This window comes from Falco rusticolus, chromosome 9 (assembly GCF_015220075.1).
Source record: "Falco rusticolus isolate bFalRus1 chromosome 9, bFalRus1.pri, whole genome shotgun sequence".
NCBI classification, from domain to species: domain Eukaryota; kingdom Metazoa; phylum Chordata; class Aves; order Falconiformes; family Falconidae; genus Falco; species Falco rusticolus.
This window is the reverse complement of record NC_051195.1, coordinates 26,209,099-26,226,469: the sequence shown is the minus strand read 5'-3', so window position 1 is coordinate 26,226,469 and position 17,371 is coordinate 26,209,099. Positions and strand designations below refer to the sequence as shown.

The 17,371-nt window shown below is 39.7% G+C and overlaps 1 protein-coding gene across 5 annotated transcripts in view; it reads left to right on the top strand.

The window, feature by feature from the left end:
* PLCE1 (phospholipase C epsilon 1) overlaps positions 1-17,234 on the top strand; it is a 162,524-nt gene extending 145,290 nt beyond the window's left edge. For 4 of the 5 annotated variants that reach the window (XM_037399582.1, XM_037399581.1, XM_037399580.1 and 1 more), the window contains 11 exons: positions 2,300-2,431; positions 3,547-3,837; positions 4,664-4,827; positions 5,761-6,022; positions 6,903-7,021; positions 8,241-8,369; positions 9,135-9,344; positions 11,157-11,318; positions 11,490-11,708; positions 12,476-12,688; positions 13,679-17,234. In XM_037399582.1, coding sequence (XP_037255479.1) covers positions 2,300-2,431; positions 3,547-3,837; positions 4,664-4,827; positions 5,761-6,022; positions 6,903-7,021; positions 8,241-8,369; positions 9,135-9,344; positions 11,157-11,318; positions 11,490-11,708; positions 12,476-12,655 — 1,868 coding nt within the window. In that variant the 3' untranslated portion in view covers positions 12,656-12,688; positions 13,679-17,234. The remainder of the gene's footprint in view (positions 1-2,299; positions 2,432-3,546; positions 3,838-4,663; positions 4,828-5,760; positions 6,023-6,902; positions 7,022-8,240; positions 8,370-9,134; positions 9,345-11,156; positions 11,319-11,489; positions 11,709-12,475; positions 12,689-13,678) is intronic. The other variant, XM_037399579.1, reaches the window with a different exon arrangement.
* Positions 17,235-17,371: the final 137 nt, after the last annotated feature.

The window sequence follows — 17,371 nt, the reverse complement described above, 5'->3', positions numbered from 1 at the left end:
GGCTCACTGCCTTGGTGCTGAGGATCCTTACACGAGTCGAGAAAGCTAAGCACATAAAAACAGGATCTGCACAATTGAGTGCAGAGAGCCAGTAGTCACCTGAGCTAACCAGCATGAAATTCAGTCACCATCTCCATTGTATCAGACTCTCTGTCCCTATGGTATCACTTTTCAAGAAATTAAAGGGAACATAAAAAAGGGCACACTACATAGAAAAGCACCGTAAATTATTTTTCAAGGTCTGCAGCCCCACAGACTGTTGGTCTGAAACATGTGGTGAGAAGGTGACAAACGCAGTTTAACCTGTTATTTTAGTATGATTAGAACAAAAAGGGCAGGGAAGTTGGCTCTCCTCTGGATTAAAAATCTAAAAGCCGTAAAGCAGTGTGGCTATATCTAACAGGAGAGTCAGACACTAAATTCTGTAACTCAAAGGATACAGCATACGGGTTACAGGGAAAGAAAAAAGATGTGCGCTGTCATTATGGTAGTACGATAGATAGATAGGGTCTGTGTGTGTTATGGTGGGATCTAAGCTGGTCCTACTTTGACCACAGATGAATTCCATGTCCTTGCTTTGTGAACCTATGAATAGGTGACGCTATGTTTGGGAGTCAGGTTTGAATTGGAGCTGGTCCCTTGGAGGAGGCCTGGCACATGCCAAGCATGGCCATGGCAAAGACCTAAAGAAAGCTCTCAGCTGCAGCTTAGCCTGTGGCCGTCACAGGCTTCAGTTAACCTAGTTCGGGTTTTGCATTGCACACTCCGGTGATTTATGAAGTTAGTCTGCTTCCTTAGTGACTGTCCCCACAACAGGGTTTTGAAACCTGGATCTCGCTTGCCAAGTCCATTTGATCCATTGAGAACTGGGATTAAACATGCTGGAAGCACCCAGTGCATAACTCCTCATTCTTTAGTCAGTTCATATTCCTTGATCTCAGTTTCTGCCACCTTCTGTGGTTTATGTGTATGCTTTGGCCCAACGAGGTGGTATGTCTCCAACACTAAAAACATTTATGTATACCCTGAATTTTACTAACCCAAGCAGTTCCACTGAAACTATCAGCATAATTTTACTAAGTACATGTAGGCATGCCTTAAAGATTGAGAGCTGAAAATTTACAGCTGTGGACAGAGTTCAGTAGAAGAGAGTCCAATGTATCCTCTGTATGATTTACATTTGTAGTTGAAGTATTGGTATTAAATCCAAAACTGTCTTTAAGCAGGTGTGAACTGATGTGAGTTCACGAGGACTGTTTTATGAGTCACAGTTAGGCAAAGAGCAGTACGCTTGCTTTGTTGTATTTTATATCAGAAGTACATCTGGGGTCTCGGAGAGCATCCCACACCTCGCTGCTGTGGGTCTCAGAATAACTGTGAAGCATTTTGACTGACTTTAATTTTGGTCTGCCATGTGCTCTCTCCAAGTCAACAGAAGGAAACTGACCATTGGGGGTATTAAGGCTGTTTCCTTCACTGGGATTTAGGTCATGATTTTAATGATTGTTTTGCTAAGATGCGTGTTTGAATAATAGCAATACTAGAGCTTTCCAGCTCCACTTCTAGTACATACTGGCTTAATGGATTTTGCACACCTACCAGATTTCCCACCATTGAAGTACAAATTCTAAACAGAAGAAGATAACTGAAAACATATTGAAGTTTAACTGTTTAAACAACAGCATTTGGGCTTTTTCCTTGACATTTTGTCTTTAAATCATATTCTTGCATTTATTTAATTATGTAGGTATCCTATACTAGATTAATTCCATTATGTTCGCTACTGTACAGTTTTATTGCTTCTCTAGAAAGGAATTTAAAAAAAAATATTCTAAGGATTAATACATTGGGACTGTTAAGAATACGTTGGGACTGTTACTGCAGGTTTTTTTAGTATTAATTTAGGACCATTTGGTAATTTGAGACAGAGCCACTACCTTCCTTCAAGCCAAAAAGTGGAGGAAAGCTCCAGATAACAGTTATATATCACAGATAACTATATTTTGTATTGCTTCATACAAGTTTTTATATACATTACATATATAAAAATACTTCATATATAAAGTTGTATATAACTTTACATATAAACATAACTTTTTATACGCACACATGTGTGTATAAAGACATGTATGTATGTAAAGGTGTCAAAATTAAATTTTGGAGAAAAACACACTGCTTGTCCCGTGTACTATGTAATAGGAGTATTCATGCCTTCAAAAATAATGTAAAATATTATGGAAAATGTTATGCCCTCTTCGTCATGTTTTTTGGCTCATTTACATTACGTTTATGGGAACAGGCTTGTCAACTCTAAACCCATCTGGCTCTAGCAGAGGAAAAGAAAGAAAAAGCAGGAAGTCCATCTTTGGCAACAACCCTGGCAGGCTGAGCCCTGGGGAGTCAGCTGCTCTTGCCAAAGCATCTGGAAAAGGTAAAGTTCGCATCTTCTTTCACCAGTCACATGGACTGACTCTGTAATCCAACACATGTACCAGACCAAGTTGTTAAAGATCAAATACTTTACAGTGTGTAAGCTGTTGAACTTGGGAGTGGTTTTTTGTTAGTGCAGCAGCTATTACAGTAACACTAATATAACTGAAGTGTTGACTGTGGAATGTTGAAATAGGATTACTTGGTTTGGAATATGATGACCCTAATTCATAAGTGATTCAAAACTAACATACATTTTAAGTGATATATCTTAAACTTTGTGTTTTAAAAGGTATGAATGAATATTTTCAAAGTACAAATAGAAGGCAGAACTGTTGGGCTGGATCCAGAAAAGGATTTTTAGTGTCTGAAGTAGGACTTCATTGCCTAAAATTCAGTCAAGTACAAATGTGTAATTGCATACACTCCCGTGTTCCACCTTGGAAGTATATAGACTCCACAGGTGATTCAGTTTGTGTACCTGGACAATGATGTAATGAAATACAAAGGAAGTACAGAAAAGGTTCTGAGGATGAGATCCAGATACCCTGCCTTTCAGGTGAATGACATAAACAGAGCTGTACCCTTTCTCGTACACTTTTTCTGGTCAAGGAATGTTGCATTGCTTTCAGCCCAAGGGCAGGGCTGCAGCAGACAGGTTAGATTCCCTTCTAGAAGCCAGTGTCCTAAAAATGAAGAAGTCTAGTGCCTAATTCTAAAGGATATGAGTATTTTTCTGGCTTTGTCCCCTAACTCTTATGGCCTCTGTAGACTGCCAGTTTGGGGACTTAGCAGGCGGGTTTCAATCTTGCCTCCCTTCCTCATGTAAAATGTCTAAATGAGAAGAATGGAATTTTATTCAGGCAAATTCCAATCAAGTTTTTATTTATGAAAATGGTTGTTAGCACATCTAATCATGGTATCATTTCAATACCTAAACATTACGTTTCTTCTCGTGGATTGTTCTTACTGCGTAAAAAGGAGTGTGGCACTTACACTGAGGATCGCCTTTTTCTACCGTGACCAAAGTATGCACATATACTTCACTAGAAAACATTGAATTTTTGGAGTTTCTGGATCTGCAGCTGTAACTTGGGGGTACTGTTTATTTTCAAGGTCCTTTTGAAGTGATGCGGCAGACCTGGGAAGAGCCTTCCTCTCCTTACAACTCTCCAGCTTCTCTCAGTGCTATCATAAGGACACCCAAGTGCTATCATATCTCCTCCCTGAACGAGAACGCTGCCAAGCGGCTGTGCAGGCGGTACTCACAGAAGCTGATCCAGCACACCACCTGTCAGCTCCTGAGGACCTACCCCGCTGCCACGCGCATCGACTCCTCAAATCCCCATCCACTCATCTTCTGGCTCCATGGCGTACAGCTTGTGGCTCTTAACTACCAAACAGATGGTATGGATACACAAGTGCACATTTTAATATGTTTTAAGTGTGAAGTAAGTCCTTAAACTGTGAATTTGGCCTTGATGTTTGCTTTTACCTATCACGAGGGGATGTACCTGTCTGTGCACCCCAGCAGAAGCAGGCTCATACTATGACCATCTGATCTTTCAGGGTAGTGACCCCAGAGTTCAGGAGCTATTATGTCAATGCAGCAAATCTCCTGATAGCACGGAAGTGCCTGGACAGCAAAACCTTCCATTTTTATTTTTATTTTATTGCTGAAGGTTGTTTGGTTTTTTTTTTTTTTTCCCCAGTCAAGCAGCAGTTTTCCCTTTCTGATAATTTCAAGTGTAAAAACAGTATTGAACTTTTTTTTCACTGAAGTTGCTGCCTCACGTGCTAGTTTAATGTTGATCAAAACATTTTGGGGCCATTTTCTAGCCTATCTTGTGTTCTTTCACCTTTTCAATGGGGGAGCCATTAGGTCATCTACAAAGCTACATAGTCAATGCTTTTTCATTCTGCAGTTCACGGCAAATACCTAGAAACTTCTCGGACAACAGGTGCAGGCAAGCCCTACAGCTGGATAAAGATAATGGGAAGGGATAGAAATGAATGAACTGTTCTTACAGTTTTGTATGATTAAGCATTGGATAAATTGGATAAATTATAGCTGTCTCTGAATCCAAGAATGAATTGATAGTACATGACTAAAAAAAAACCCCAACCAACCAAACAAACAAAAAAACAACTTAAAACCTATCTTCATCTTCACTGTTACATCTTCCCCTTGTACCATTGTTCTTTGTCAATTTTGGCTGCCTTACTTTCACAGATCTTCCTCTGCACCTTAACGCAGCGATGTTTGAGGCCAACGGCGGCTGTGGATATGTTTTGAAACCTCCTGTTCTGTGGGATAAAAATTGCTCAATGTACCAGCAGTTCTGTCCGTTAGAAAGAGATCTTGATAATAAGGAGCCAGCTATATATTCTTTAACAGTAAGTACGTGAAGAGGGAATCTCATACAGCCAAACAGACAGAAGTAGACAATGTTTTAACTACAGTCTGTAACCAGCATTACAATTACGCTTCTGTATGAAAAGATGGAACCTTTAATTGTTGCTTGTACTTCTGGAGGTCAGCATAAGTAACAGAAACGAGAGGGGGAAGGAGCAAAGAATTGCCTTTATTTTATTTTATTGACTGCTTTGTATTCATAGTTACTTTCACGTTTCCTTCACAGTAGTTGTTGATCTCCAGTCCTGAAAGCATTTTCCCTGGGACTACACAACTGTGTAAAATTATACGTGTGCCTGGATGTTTCACGCATTTGTGAAGACTTGAGAAGCTACACAAAAAGCCATTATGAAAAGCTGTACTGAATCTTCAAAAAATACTTTTTTACCATTATAAAAGATACATAATTGATGGATTTATGGCCCCCAAAAATGTATTCTAAGCAGCTAGTCCTTTCCAGGAAATGTTTCAGAAAAGTGAGATTTATAAGAACCAAAATTGTCCCAGCTGTGGTAACTGCACACCTAGTTCTTGTGTTGTGTATGCCAAAGCAAGCCAGAGGTCAGGGCCATCATCCCAGACTAATGATCTGAAAATCTGATCCTTTTTGACTACGTTACTGGTACATTCTTTCTGGATTAACTTTCAGATGCTTTGAATGGTTACACTCATGATGTATAGTGTATTTCTTTCAGAGGAAAGATACTGTAGCAACAGTGTGGCGGGGAGGCAGGATTGAAGTAACTGCTGCTGAAATTACTGCTCTGGCAATTACAAAAGTAGGAGAATGTTGTAATTAAATCAGCACGTTAACAGACTGTGCTTAGGAGTGCGCTAAACAATCTTCAGCTCAGAATCATGACAGTAAACGATCACTGCACTAACCGGTTTCTCTGCGTACTCCTCTGCTTCAGATCGTGTCTGGGCAGAACGTCTGCCCAAGCAATAGCACGGGCAGTCCGTGTATCGAAATCGATGTGCTGGGGATGCCGCTGGACAGCTGTCATTTCCGGACAAAGCCCATTCATCGCAACACTCTTAACCCTATGTGGAATGAACAGTTCCTTTTCCGGGTTCACTTCGAAGATTTGGTGTTTCTTCGGTTTGCAGTTGTTGAAAATAACAGCTCGGCTGTAACGGCTCAGAGAATCATTCCCCTAAAAGCTCTAAAAAGAGGTACAGTACAGTTTGTTGACAACCTAGGCCAAAATTGCCAAGCAGATTCCTGGACCGAATCCTGCCGGAGGGATATTTTTAATCAGCTGGTTGCATTTTTCTCGAGGAGACGGAGCAAATATCAGACAACATACTTGGCCCTGGCAGTATGATGCTGGTCTGATAGACTGCCTGGGAGCTGGAGACAGCCCCAGTGACTTGTAAAAAGTCACATCCTCTGGTGTTGCAGAGACTGGGGCATCTTGCATGCAGTTGCTCTGATCCTGAGCTGTGGTGAGGTGGTGTCCACCTTGGGACTTGCTGCTCCTTTAGGGAGCGTGGAGTGCTTTCACTCCCTGCCTTATCCTTTGCCCAAGAAACTGCTGTAACTGGGCAGAGGGGAATTGTGCTTCTTGCAGCTGTGGCTAGAGGAAAGGTGGAGGAACGGTGAAAAAAGGTGAGAAAGATGAGGACGCATCATTAATTCTGTGACACCTGGGGGAGGGAGTTTCTATGTTACCAGCAGCTCTTCAGCAGATCGGTAGAAATACTTTCATGTTCACTTTGTGCCTCTGTAAATGTCACACAACAGGCCTGGCGTATGAGATTTGCCCACAGACATGCATTTTCCCAGTAAGAATCTGTCCTTCTTTCATGCATATTCTAATACTTAGCTATTTCATGTATGAATGTATTGAATATTACAGCAAAACAAAGGTAGGCCATAGCATTTGGGTTACACTGTTGTACAGACAGTGTAAATGTAGCGTTAGTACCGTGCTGTACATCCTATAGGTGTGGCAAATTGTAGCTGTAAATACAGCAAATTTAGGTTCTCAGTTTATGTGGCTTGTGTCCTAGGATGTGGCAAGGTACTTACAGGAGGGTTCTCTCTCTTTAGGCTACAGACATGTCCAGCTCCATAACCTGCACAATGAAGCATTAGAAATTTCTAGTTTGTTCATAAACAGTCGGAGAATGGAAGAAAGTCCCTCTGGAAACACTCTGCCTGCATCTGTGGTAATTACATTCTTCTTTTGTGAATGCCATGTATTTTTGTCTTAATGACTACTGTGATCTGAATGAAGACTTGTAGAACCAGACTGTTCAAAGATACTAGCCCCTAAACCTGCACATTTTTTCAGAGGTACATCAATGCCTAATTCTTTTGGGTTTTAGTAGAAGTAAGGTTATCCCATCTGGCTGAAACTGGGGAAGGTAATTTCAGAGTCTGACTTCTGGTGTATTTAGGTGAAGCACAAGAACTGCTGTGCTGGAGGAAGAGTGTGGTTGAACAGTAAGGTTCAGAGCTGCCTCATGCATTCCTTTATGTATGGGTCATAAGCAATGCATTTGGGACAAAAAAAGAAAGATGCAAATTACCAACAACGTTGGGATGATGAGAGTAGAACTGAATTCTGTCACAGGAAAAGACATGTGTGTGGACATCTATATGTTTATTTTACAAAGAAGTATACACACATGTGTATAATATATCTATACATGTAAAAATGTATATGTTTGTGCCCTTGTATGGGTATGATATATTTAAGGACATGGTTTAGCGATGGACTTGGCAGTCCTGGGTGAGCAGTTGGACTTGACGATATCAAAGGTCTTTTCCAACCTAAATGATTCTATGATTCTGTTTTTTCATAAATACCCTTAATGTTATATTACCTGGGTTACCTGTGTTTTAGTAACTCTCAGCATGTATGTTATTATTTTGCTGATTCCTAAAGTATTAAATAAGACCTCCTGAGCTACTGTGTGCAGCAGCTGTGCGGCAGATGTTATCTTCCTGTGAATGCATGCCAAATGCATATCTTGGTGAATTACTCGGGCAGAAAGGAGGAACATAAATGGTTTGGAGGGTAAAACAAAGCTATAGATTTCCATCCGGTATTTCATATGCTGAATCCAAATAGTCTGAGCTCAGCTAGAATGGATAATGAGCGATGGAGGTCTGCCCTTTTTCCAGTGGCAGTTTATGTAGTCTCAGTGGAAAACTTCCTTTTTTCTTCTCTTCAGCTTCAAGGGTGGGGTGGAGTCTTTTGGGGGACTGGTTTGTTGGGGTATTTTTTAATGCCTTGATCTGTAGAGTAAGAGCCATATATTAGCTGTATAGCTTTGCTCTGTCAAGGCCCTAACAACTTGTGTGTACAGTTTCTTTTAAGCAACCCAAAATCACATGTCTGCGTACAAACATTCAGTAACCTGTTGAATGTTGTCTGAACAGTTGTTTAGCACAGGGGAAAGGAAAGCTGCTGCGACTTACAAAGTGACTGTTCATGGAATTCCAGGCCCGGAGCCTTTCACCGTTTTTAATATAAGTGGGGGGACCACGGCTACACAGCTTCTCCATCAGGTAAGCTGCCCGCTACGTTGCAGACTTCCCAATTGCCGGAATCCACACTAACATCATTCTGGACGTTTGTCTCCCTGTGTTTCTCACATGCAGGGTCGTTGTCGTTGTCATTCATTCATCACAGCCAGGTGCTGCTTTAGAAATGTATTACCGTGGAATTAATTACATTGCAAACACAGAATATCATCAGCGAAATCTTCCCAATCTCGGCTTCAGAGAATGGGTTTCTAATCTTAGAACGTATTCCCTATTAGTATTTTAATATTTGGGCATATGCAGATGAGGCAAACGGTCTTTCTGACCGACGGAGGCAGCGGGCTGGCTTTGCAACAAGGGCAAAAACATTTCTGCGCAATTCTTTGAACTTGAGCACCACAGGAATACAGAGTAAAAGTTAGAGGGCTAAGTTCATGAGTAGAAAAACCAGTTAACTCAACAGGGATTGTTATTCTAGCAGTGGGAAAAGACTGTACTGTCCTGGGATTATGAATAAATTGTCTGGCCAGCCAAACAGGACAGAAATAAGCTTAAATAGTACTGCCTTGTCTGGAATAGTTGAACTGCTTGGCTACGCTAAAAAGAACAGTACATTACCCTGGAGTGAAATATCTGAATAATAAATAGCACATCAGAAATCTTGCCTGCACTGTCAGAATAGTTATTGATTCTTAAAGCTTCCTTATTCATTCTCATTTATAACTACTAATTATGCAGTGTTTATATTTAGCGTTCTAATTGCTGTGTGTTTATTGTGGTCTGTCTTAGCTCTTGGCTACCACAAAAGGCACCGAGTCATGTGCTGCAGACTATTTTCTGATGGAAGAGAAAAGCTTTATATCTAAAGAAAAGAGCGAATGCAGAAAACCACCCTTCCAGAGAGTGATTGGTTCTGAAGAAGGGCTAGTGCAGCTTTTGAACAGTTGGTTCCCAGAAGAAGGATATGTTGGAAGGATTATCTTTAAAACGCGAGAGGAAGTAAGTCTGCTTTAGGTAAATTGTTATTTACAAAGGCAGTTAAAAATAGCTGTTAGGACCTGGAAACAAAGGGGTCCAGTGTTTGTTTCACTACTTGGTGAGTAATATCAATGCTGTGTACGTCATTTAAAAACAAAGATAACTCCTGAGTGAGCACAACTAGACTTTATACACCTCTGTGACGCTGACTTGACTGCACTCAGCTTAAGTACCAGCTACCTGGCATTTAATCATTATTGCCTAGTTCAATGCCACTAGTTTACTGTTTTGACTGATAATTGCAAATCTAGATTTTGACATGATAGGAAATAGAGGTAATAAATACTAAAGGATCAAGGATAACAGGATAACAGACTTCCAAACTACAATTATTGATCAGTTTAAATGCCAGCAACTTCTCTATTTAGAAAAATTAGAAAGGATTTTGAATATTAAAGTCTGAAAACCTCAAAGGATGATTAAATTATCAGTGATAGCCTAAAATAATGAAATAGGTGATTTCTTTTAATTTAAAGGAGGAAGACAGAGTGATTACTTCAGTTTAAACTATGAGCAAGGCATCCACAGCTTGAAAATACGCTAGTACCCAGGCTTGTGAGAGAGAAACAGAAAAGCAGAAGACAGACACTTAATGAGCTCATTTTCAGAGGCACTGCCTTTAGTCAGTTTAGCATGTCATAATGCTTCCTTAGTCTGAACACAGTAATATATGTACACATATGTTTATATACACAGAGTTTTACATACACAAATGACAGATCCTCTGGCATCCTTTAAAGTGAAAAAAGAATCAACTGATTATTTTGATACAACTTTTCATAAAGCTTCCATTTGACAGACTACCATTATATTAAACAAATTTGTAATTTGCTTTCCTCTATTTCTAATATTCGGAGCAAAAATTACTAGGTGGAAATCTGTTTGTGGAAATAGTAGCCTACTTAATTCAGTTGACTGCAACTTTGTAAGTTACAATTCCTTTGTAAGTGTCTGCAACCACCAATGTGTCACTGCCAAAGCCCATTCTTGAAAACCAGAAGCCGTGGGTGAAAATATCTTAGCATATGCAAAAATTATGCTGCAATAATTATATGTTATTATGTCCTGTGATGCTAGTACCTCAAAGCAGCATCTGTAATTCTGAGTCTTTCTGCAGATAGCAGCCTCAGATCTTGGGAGACAGAAATGAAGCTGCAAATTTGCATGGAAAAACAAGGAGTGGGTCCACTTGTAGGGTGTGATACACAGCCCATGTTTACCGCTTATGATTCAAGCTATGTTACAAGGGGTTGGAGAGAAACGCATTATCCAAGAGAAGGTGCAGGGAGGAATTCTGTCTAAAATCTGCAGTAGTCATAAAGCCTGAAAAAGGAGAGAGAAGCAGCCTTCCTCTTGCTCCACAGGAAAATGTTCGCTCAGACTTCTTGCTCTCTAAATTCTTCTGGCTTTAGTGCAGGGACAAGGACAGAAGAGGACACTTTCCACCATCTCCCATCTTAATGCCACCATTACATAACAAAACATAATTTTGCATACCCAAGGAAATAAAGGATTTAAGTGATCATTTTTGCATAATGTGGTACTATGCCTATTGTCTCCATTCCTTGCCTACTATGAAAGGAATTTCAGAAACTCAGGTATGTAGTATTCGCAACAGTGGCTTGTCAAAACTCGTACAGAAGACTTGTATTTAATGAACCGGACCTGGGGTAACAGCAGTCTCCAATTTTCATGTGATAAAAACCTTTTGTGACCACCAGCTAATAGCTACCTCTCTGAAGTAAATTAATTTGGCTCTCCTTTTTTCTATAGAATTTGAATGAGAGAAACATTTTTCAAGAAGCAAAGGAAGATGCAGCCATCAGCTCGGAGGATGACAGCTTCTTTGTTCAGGTACATGATGTCTCCCCAGAGCAACCACGCACTGTCATCAAAGCTCCCCGCTTTAGCACGGCTCAGGATGTCATACAGCAGGTAAGCAGCATGTTTCCATTTAGCAGGTCCGTAACGTGCCGGGTGGAGGTTGGTTTCACACAAGATAAGGTGGGGGTTGTTCTCAGCACTAGCTGAGCAATCAGTTTAGTAACCTCAGTCTGAGGGAATGCCTTCTTTTTCTGTCATCTTTTTTTTTCTGCTTTTAAACAGACTCTTTGCAAAGCCAAATACTCCTACAGCATTTTGAGCAATCCAAATCCAAGTGATTATGTGCTCTTGGAAGAGGTGACAAAAGAGCCAGCAAACAAAAAGTCCTCCACATCTAAACCATCTCAGAGGATTCTGTCTGATCAAGAGTGCGTGTTTCAGGCCCAAAGCAAGTGGAAGGGAGCAGGCAAATTTATCCTTAAACTGAAAGAACAGGTTCAGGTAAAAGATTTAAGTACTTTGCAGCAGTTTTTATAGAGGATGTACGATCAGCTTAACAGGAACCTACCTCCAACGGAAGACGCAGCTGGCATGCGGGTGGGTGGGGAGAAGAGATGACAGCATAAAGCAGATTCCTCTTTTCTCTGCACCCCCTTTACTTTTTTTCTTTGCAAAACTGCACGTTACATCCAGCAGCACGATTCCCTTACAGCCTGCGAATCCTGTGACAACCTTTATCTTTTGCTACCGGCTTTCCATTTTTCAAAACCTTCTGGCTATGTGTGCCATGCTTCCCACCATAGTAAAGCAGGACTACTCAAATGGGCAGAACTTTAAAGCTACTGCAATAAAGTCTCCTTTATTCCTGCCCAGTGCAACAGTTGTTCTGTTGCTTTCTCTCGGGCTTTGCAAAATGGCACGAATAAAGTACGTGCCCACTGGGAGAAGGAGCTGTGCTCCCCCTTCCAGCAGATGCCACCAATACGCAGCAGTTATTGCTCTGAAGTAACCGTGTCATAAGCACAGATTTTTATATAAGTTTATACCAAATTTGCTAAAGATATCTTTGACAATGCATAACTTCCAAAGAATTTATTCAGAACAATCAGAAGAATGTGCTTGGCTATGAAAGCACAGCTGCACTGAATTTCAAAAGGGGAGGCCTGCTTAGTAATACGTTCAGTGTTTTATTCATAAGAGTTCTGTATCGTACAGCTAACTCGCAGCCTGCAAAACCACTTCTGTCATCTGATTTACTTTTTTCACAGGCAGCACGAGATGACAAAAGAAAAGGCATTTCCTTTACCAGTGAACTCAAGAAGTTAACCAAGTCAAGCAAGCAGTACCGGGGGTTCGTATCGCCACCTCTGCAGGTCTTGCCAGACAGTCCCCAGAGCAAGGATGAAAGGTCTGCCTGCAGCCTGGCCTTTAGTGACACTATGGAGTAACAACCACCACTGCCTACAGTACGGTCTGTTCAGGTAGGAGACACTGATTCTAACTCTGAGTAATCATTTAATACATGATTATTCTTTTCAAAGCTGTAGTTGGTGAAACCACGGTGAGGTAAAAGGGACTGACAGAAAGGTCCGTGGAAGCGTGAATACAGTAAGATCAGGAAGGTCTCCGGTTACATATTCTGGCATTTGCTGCAGTGAATCAGAATGGGGTGAAGACTGGAGTTTCACCCACTTTCTCTGCCCATTTAAAAAACAAAACTAAAACATTCCATCCTAGTTCATTTTACAGTATGCATTTTAATCAGCTAACTGTGCTTAATTAACAATGTCCTGTTACTTTTCTGCTCTGAGCCCAAGTAAACAGAAGTATCCAATAGAGCTTTTGTTATTTTTCATTACATACATATAATAAAAATCATCAGGATTGATGATCTCCTTTTTAGCTAAAAGAAGTTTATAGTGTTAGTTTCTCTCTGTGGAAATTTTGCCAGAAATGTTTAAACATTTTTACTATCCTTCCTGTATCTCTTCAATTTCTTCCATCTTGCTTGACTTAAAATAACAAATGAAACACACAACGTAAGACTGTCCCGTTTATATGAAGACAGTACCTGTAATTTGTCCACCAACCTACACTAACCAGATCTATGCAGAGTGCTACCACAGCACTGAAATATCACCTGAGCAGTTACAGTTCATTGTAAATGGAGAAGAAACCTTTTTCAGCGTTGATAATCCCATCTCACACACCCAATTCAAGATTACATTTTTCTTTCCTCATGCACTTAATTTAATGATTTAGCCGTGTAATTCTTTAACAGAATTTTCAGATACGAAGGGACAGATTTGATACCTTATTTCTAGCCTACTATCAAAACCCTAAATCAAAACAATCTGAATGCAAGCAAAGTAAACTATGGAAAGCTCCCAGTCACATTCTTCCCTCCTCTTTTGCATCTGTTCTTTCATTTTTTCGATAACTGGAATTGACATCACTGAACCCTTCTGCAGTGCCTTTGAAGGAACCTGCTGCGGACTGAACTGGTCAGCAGTTGTGCCCTGTGCTATAGATGCTTAATCCAGGCAATGCTGCTGGATTAACATCCAGAATCTGGGAATCCTAAATGGATGTCATAGGTTGGGAAGATGCCTGTCAGCTATCAGAAGATTCTTCTCTTCCCCTATCTTCACATCTGCAGATTCTCAATAGGCGGACGAAGAGGTTTTCTTGGACTGTATGTTGTAAACAAACGTGTTGTCACCCTCCTCTTTTTAAACAAAAGATAATTTTAGCTAGTTGCCTGTAGGGAAACTGAAGGCAGAGAACCAGAGTGTTCTTTTATGTGTATTATATTAAAATAATGCACTTTTACCTGAAGATTTCTGTTAAACACTGTGTTAAGTGATTGTAAAGAGATTTAAATATACTGTAACTTCCTTTGCATATCTGTTTAACCTCGGTGAATATACACAAAACATTCAAATTATTTATGGTTTATCTACTTTAACAAAATAATGTACAATAGCTAAATACACCTAACTGGTTGGTAGTGATACTTCGACAAGGAACAACATTTGCTTCTTATAAATTTTAGTTTTGCAGGCTTGTGTTTAAAGAAAGACTATTTATTATCATGTTCCAAAGTACATGCCATTGTATAATATATTTATCATGTATTACTTTTTAGAAAATGCAGAATTTTTACCTCTCTCTTGATTCTGGTTGTTTCTTTTCAGCACAAGCCGTTTAATACCCAAAACTGATGAGACTCGAAACAATGCATTGATAAATGTAATTAAAATTTCAAAATTTTGAATTCAAAATACATTTTTCCATACAGTCAGGAAGTGTCTTTTTACTTGTGTGTTAAAACCAGAGAGTATGAAGAACTCTTACACTATAACTCTTGACATTTGTTTACATAGAAACACTGTTGTAAAGTTTTATGTTTGCCGAATTCATGTTTTGCTATTTGTTAGTTGTGGTTGTCTCTTTTTTGTCCATGGGAGTTATTAATGCATTTAGTTACTTAAAACAATCCATACCAACTTACAGGGGCACAAATGAGACAATTGCTGAAATCAGTCATCCCCTTGATTTGTCACAAGAAGTGTATCTGTGGTGAATGAAGTGCTCTGCCCACGTTCTGTCTACCTAGAGCAATCCCTAAACAAAGCATTAATTAAATCAAGAAATCCATCGGTGATTTGCACACTCTGTTATTCCACATTAACTTCAGCACTCGAGCACAAAAATGTTGTGGCTTCTAAGAGAGAAGCTGCATCAGGCAAAGGATAAAATAGCAGCATAACTAAAATTAGATTTACTTTTGACAGTGCAAGGATGAAAGGGGAAGAAGTTACAGTAGCCAGTCCTGTGACTGTGAATACCCTCCCCGTCCCCAGTAATTAGAAAATTAAATAAAAAAAAAGCAAAATCATTAACTGGCATATAAACAAGCAGACAAAACCTGCATTCTGTCACCAGAAGCTATCAAGTCTTCCACTAGACAAGAAATTCCTCTAAAGTAGCCATTACCCAAGCAAAAAAGTGCCCTCTGGAGGTCATTTCCAGCTTTCAGGAAAAAGAACCACAGACACACAAAAAAGCCCAGTTTCCCCATGGCATATCCTCCCGGGGGTCACACACTTCCCACTGCTTATCTTACTGATGTAGCAAAACAGCATTTTGCAATTTAGCAATATGTTCAGATTTAAAAACAAACCACCTCGCAGCTCAGCCTCTTCGCTCACGTACTACGCTTTCCAACTAGAGAGCTGGCCCCTGTAAGGATGAGGTACGCTCTCCCTGCACCACCCCCATGGCACAGACATAATGCAGGTCTGATACCGAGTAAAAATGGTAGAAGTGACAACTTAACCCCTAGTTTTATAGGCATAGTTTGCTTTGGAATACTTTGGAATTACTGGGAAATACATCAACTTACTGCACAATTCAACTAATGCAACTTTTTTTTTTAATGTTAGTTTCATTCTATGTTATTTTAACACTAGCAGTTTCACATCACTAAGATTTTTTTCTTTTGGTGTTTTAATGGCATTTTACTTTCCTATAGAATTTGCCCTTACCTGTTTGGTGCCTTTTTTTGTTATATTTAGCAGCACTGAAAATAAAATTCTTAACATCAACTGTAGTATCACAGTAGTCTGGAAGACACAGTTACTAATTCATTAAATTCAACATAGAAAGCCCTTACACCCATGTCATCATCCACTGATGGTTTTCTGTCACATAGATAGATATTAAAAGAAAAAAAAAAAACAACCTTGGGAAATCAAGGGACAACAAACAGTAAGCATGTCACATTGTGTAATGCGGGTCCAACACCACCCTGAAGTCTACTGGCAATTTAGAAACAGTCATTTTGTACTATTTCTGCTAATACAATAGTTTTCTGGTTGTGGGAATAATTAATTAATATAAGCATCTTCTTCACTAATCAAAGTGTAAAGCTACTTTTGCTGCTGTTTATCAGTGAAAGAGAACATAAAAAAAAAAAATCCCAACTTTATAGGCATGTAGACAGCTGGAATTGTGTAAGGCTAATTACACTGTTCCAGTATTTTCATTAATGTACATATATAAATTTCAAGTTTAGGTATTGGCAAACATCCAAGTAAACTTCTGTTGGTGAAACGTGCTGTATTTTGGGGTTAGTTTGGAAAGGAATACACTATCCTTCCCTTTGTGTGGTTCCAAGTCTCATAATAATGAAAACACACCACCACTTGAAGCATTAAACATTTTTTCTTTGGTCAACTTTTGTGAAAGCCCAGTTAAACAAATTTCATGTGCTAAGTTACTATTAGAATAGGAAAGTTTATTCTGCTTAGCCACAGACTCTTATTTCTGGTGGAGTACCTGTCCACACATTCCTATACAAGACTGACAAAACAACTTTGTGCCTTTGGCTGGGCATACATTCATTTTTACATTACAAACTGTTTGCAGGAAGCAGCTTCCAGGATAAAGCTGGAAAGAAAGGAATGTAAATAATCAACCTCTTCCAGAAACATGCAGTCTCTGAGTGGTAGCAGGCCTCACACTGAAGAGTTTACAGGTGGGACTCTCACATGCTGTTGCTTACTGGCAAAAGTCTATACTGTTTTGAAACCAGTTACTTTTCTACCACTTTCTCATATTTTCCTCGCATAGCACGTGCTGCTCGCAGTGGTGTGACTGTATGGGAGAAAAGTTGGGCAGCCGCGGCTCCTGGCCCCATTGCAGTACTACTCCGTTTGCAGGAACTGGGGCACGCCAGGAGATACCTCCTACCACCTGCAGCGTTTCCTGTTTCTATCTTACTGATCCCAGGTTCAGCAGTTAGTATTTTCTCTTCTTCTGTGTCTGTTTAATTTTTAAAACCTAGTCACATTATTTTTATTGCTACAAATATTACTAAATGAAGTATCTCAATAGCCATCTTTAGAAAGCCATTGGGCTTCTAGAAATCACATGCTTTCGAGAATTAAAGCCTTAAACATGGAAATATCTAAGTATTTCAAGACAGATTCTCTTACATTCGTAGATTGTGTCTTTAAAAAAGAAAAAAAGAACTTGCTGGTAGATTTACATTTCAGTGAGACATTGAGTCTGCAGCTTCTGAAACTTAACTGTCTGTTCTGCTCTAGCTCTCCACATGCTTCAATTGACATTTGGGTTTTAATCACTGGCTGTTTCTA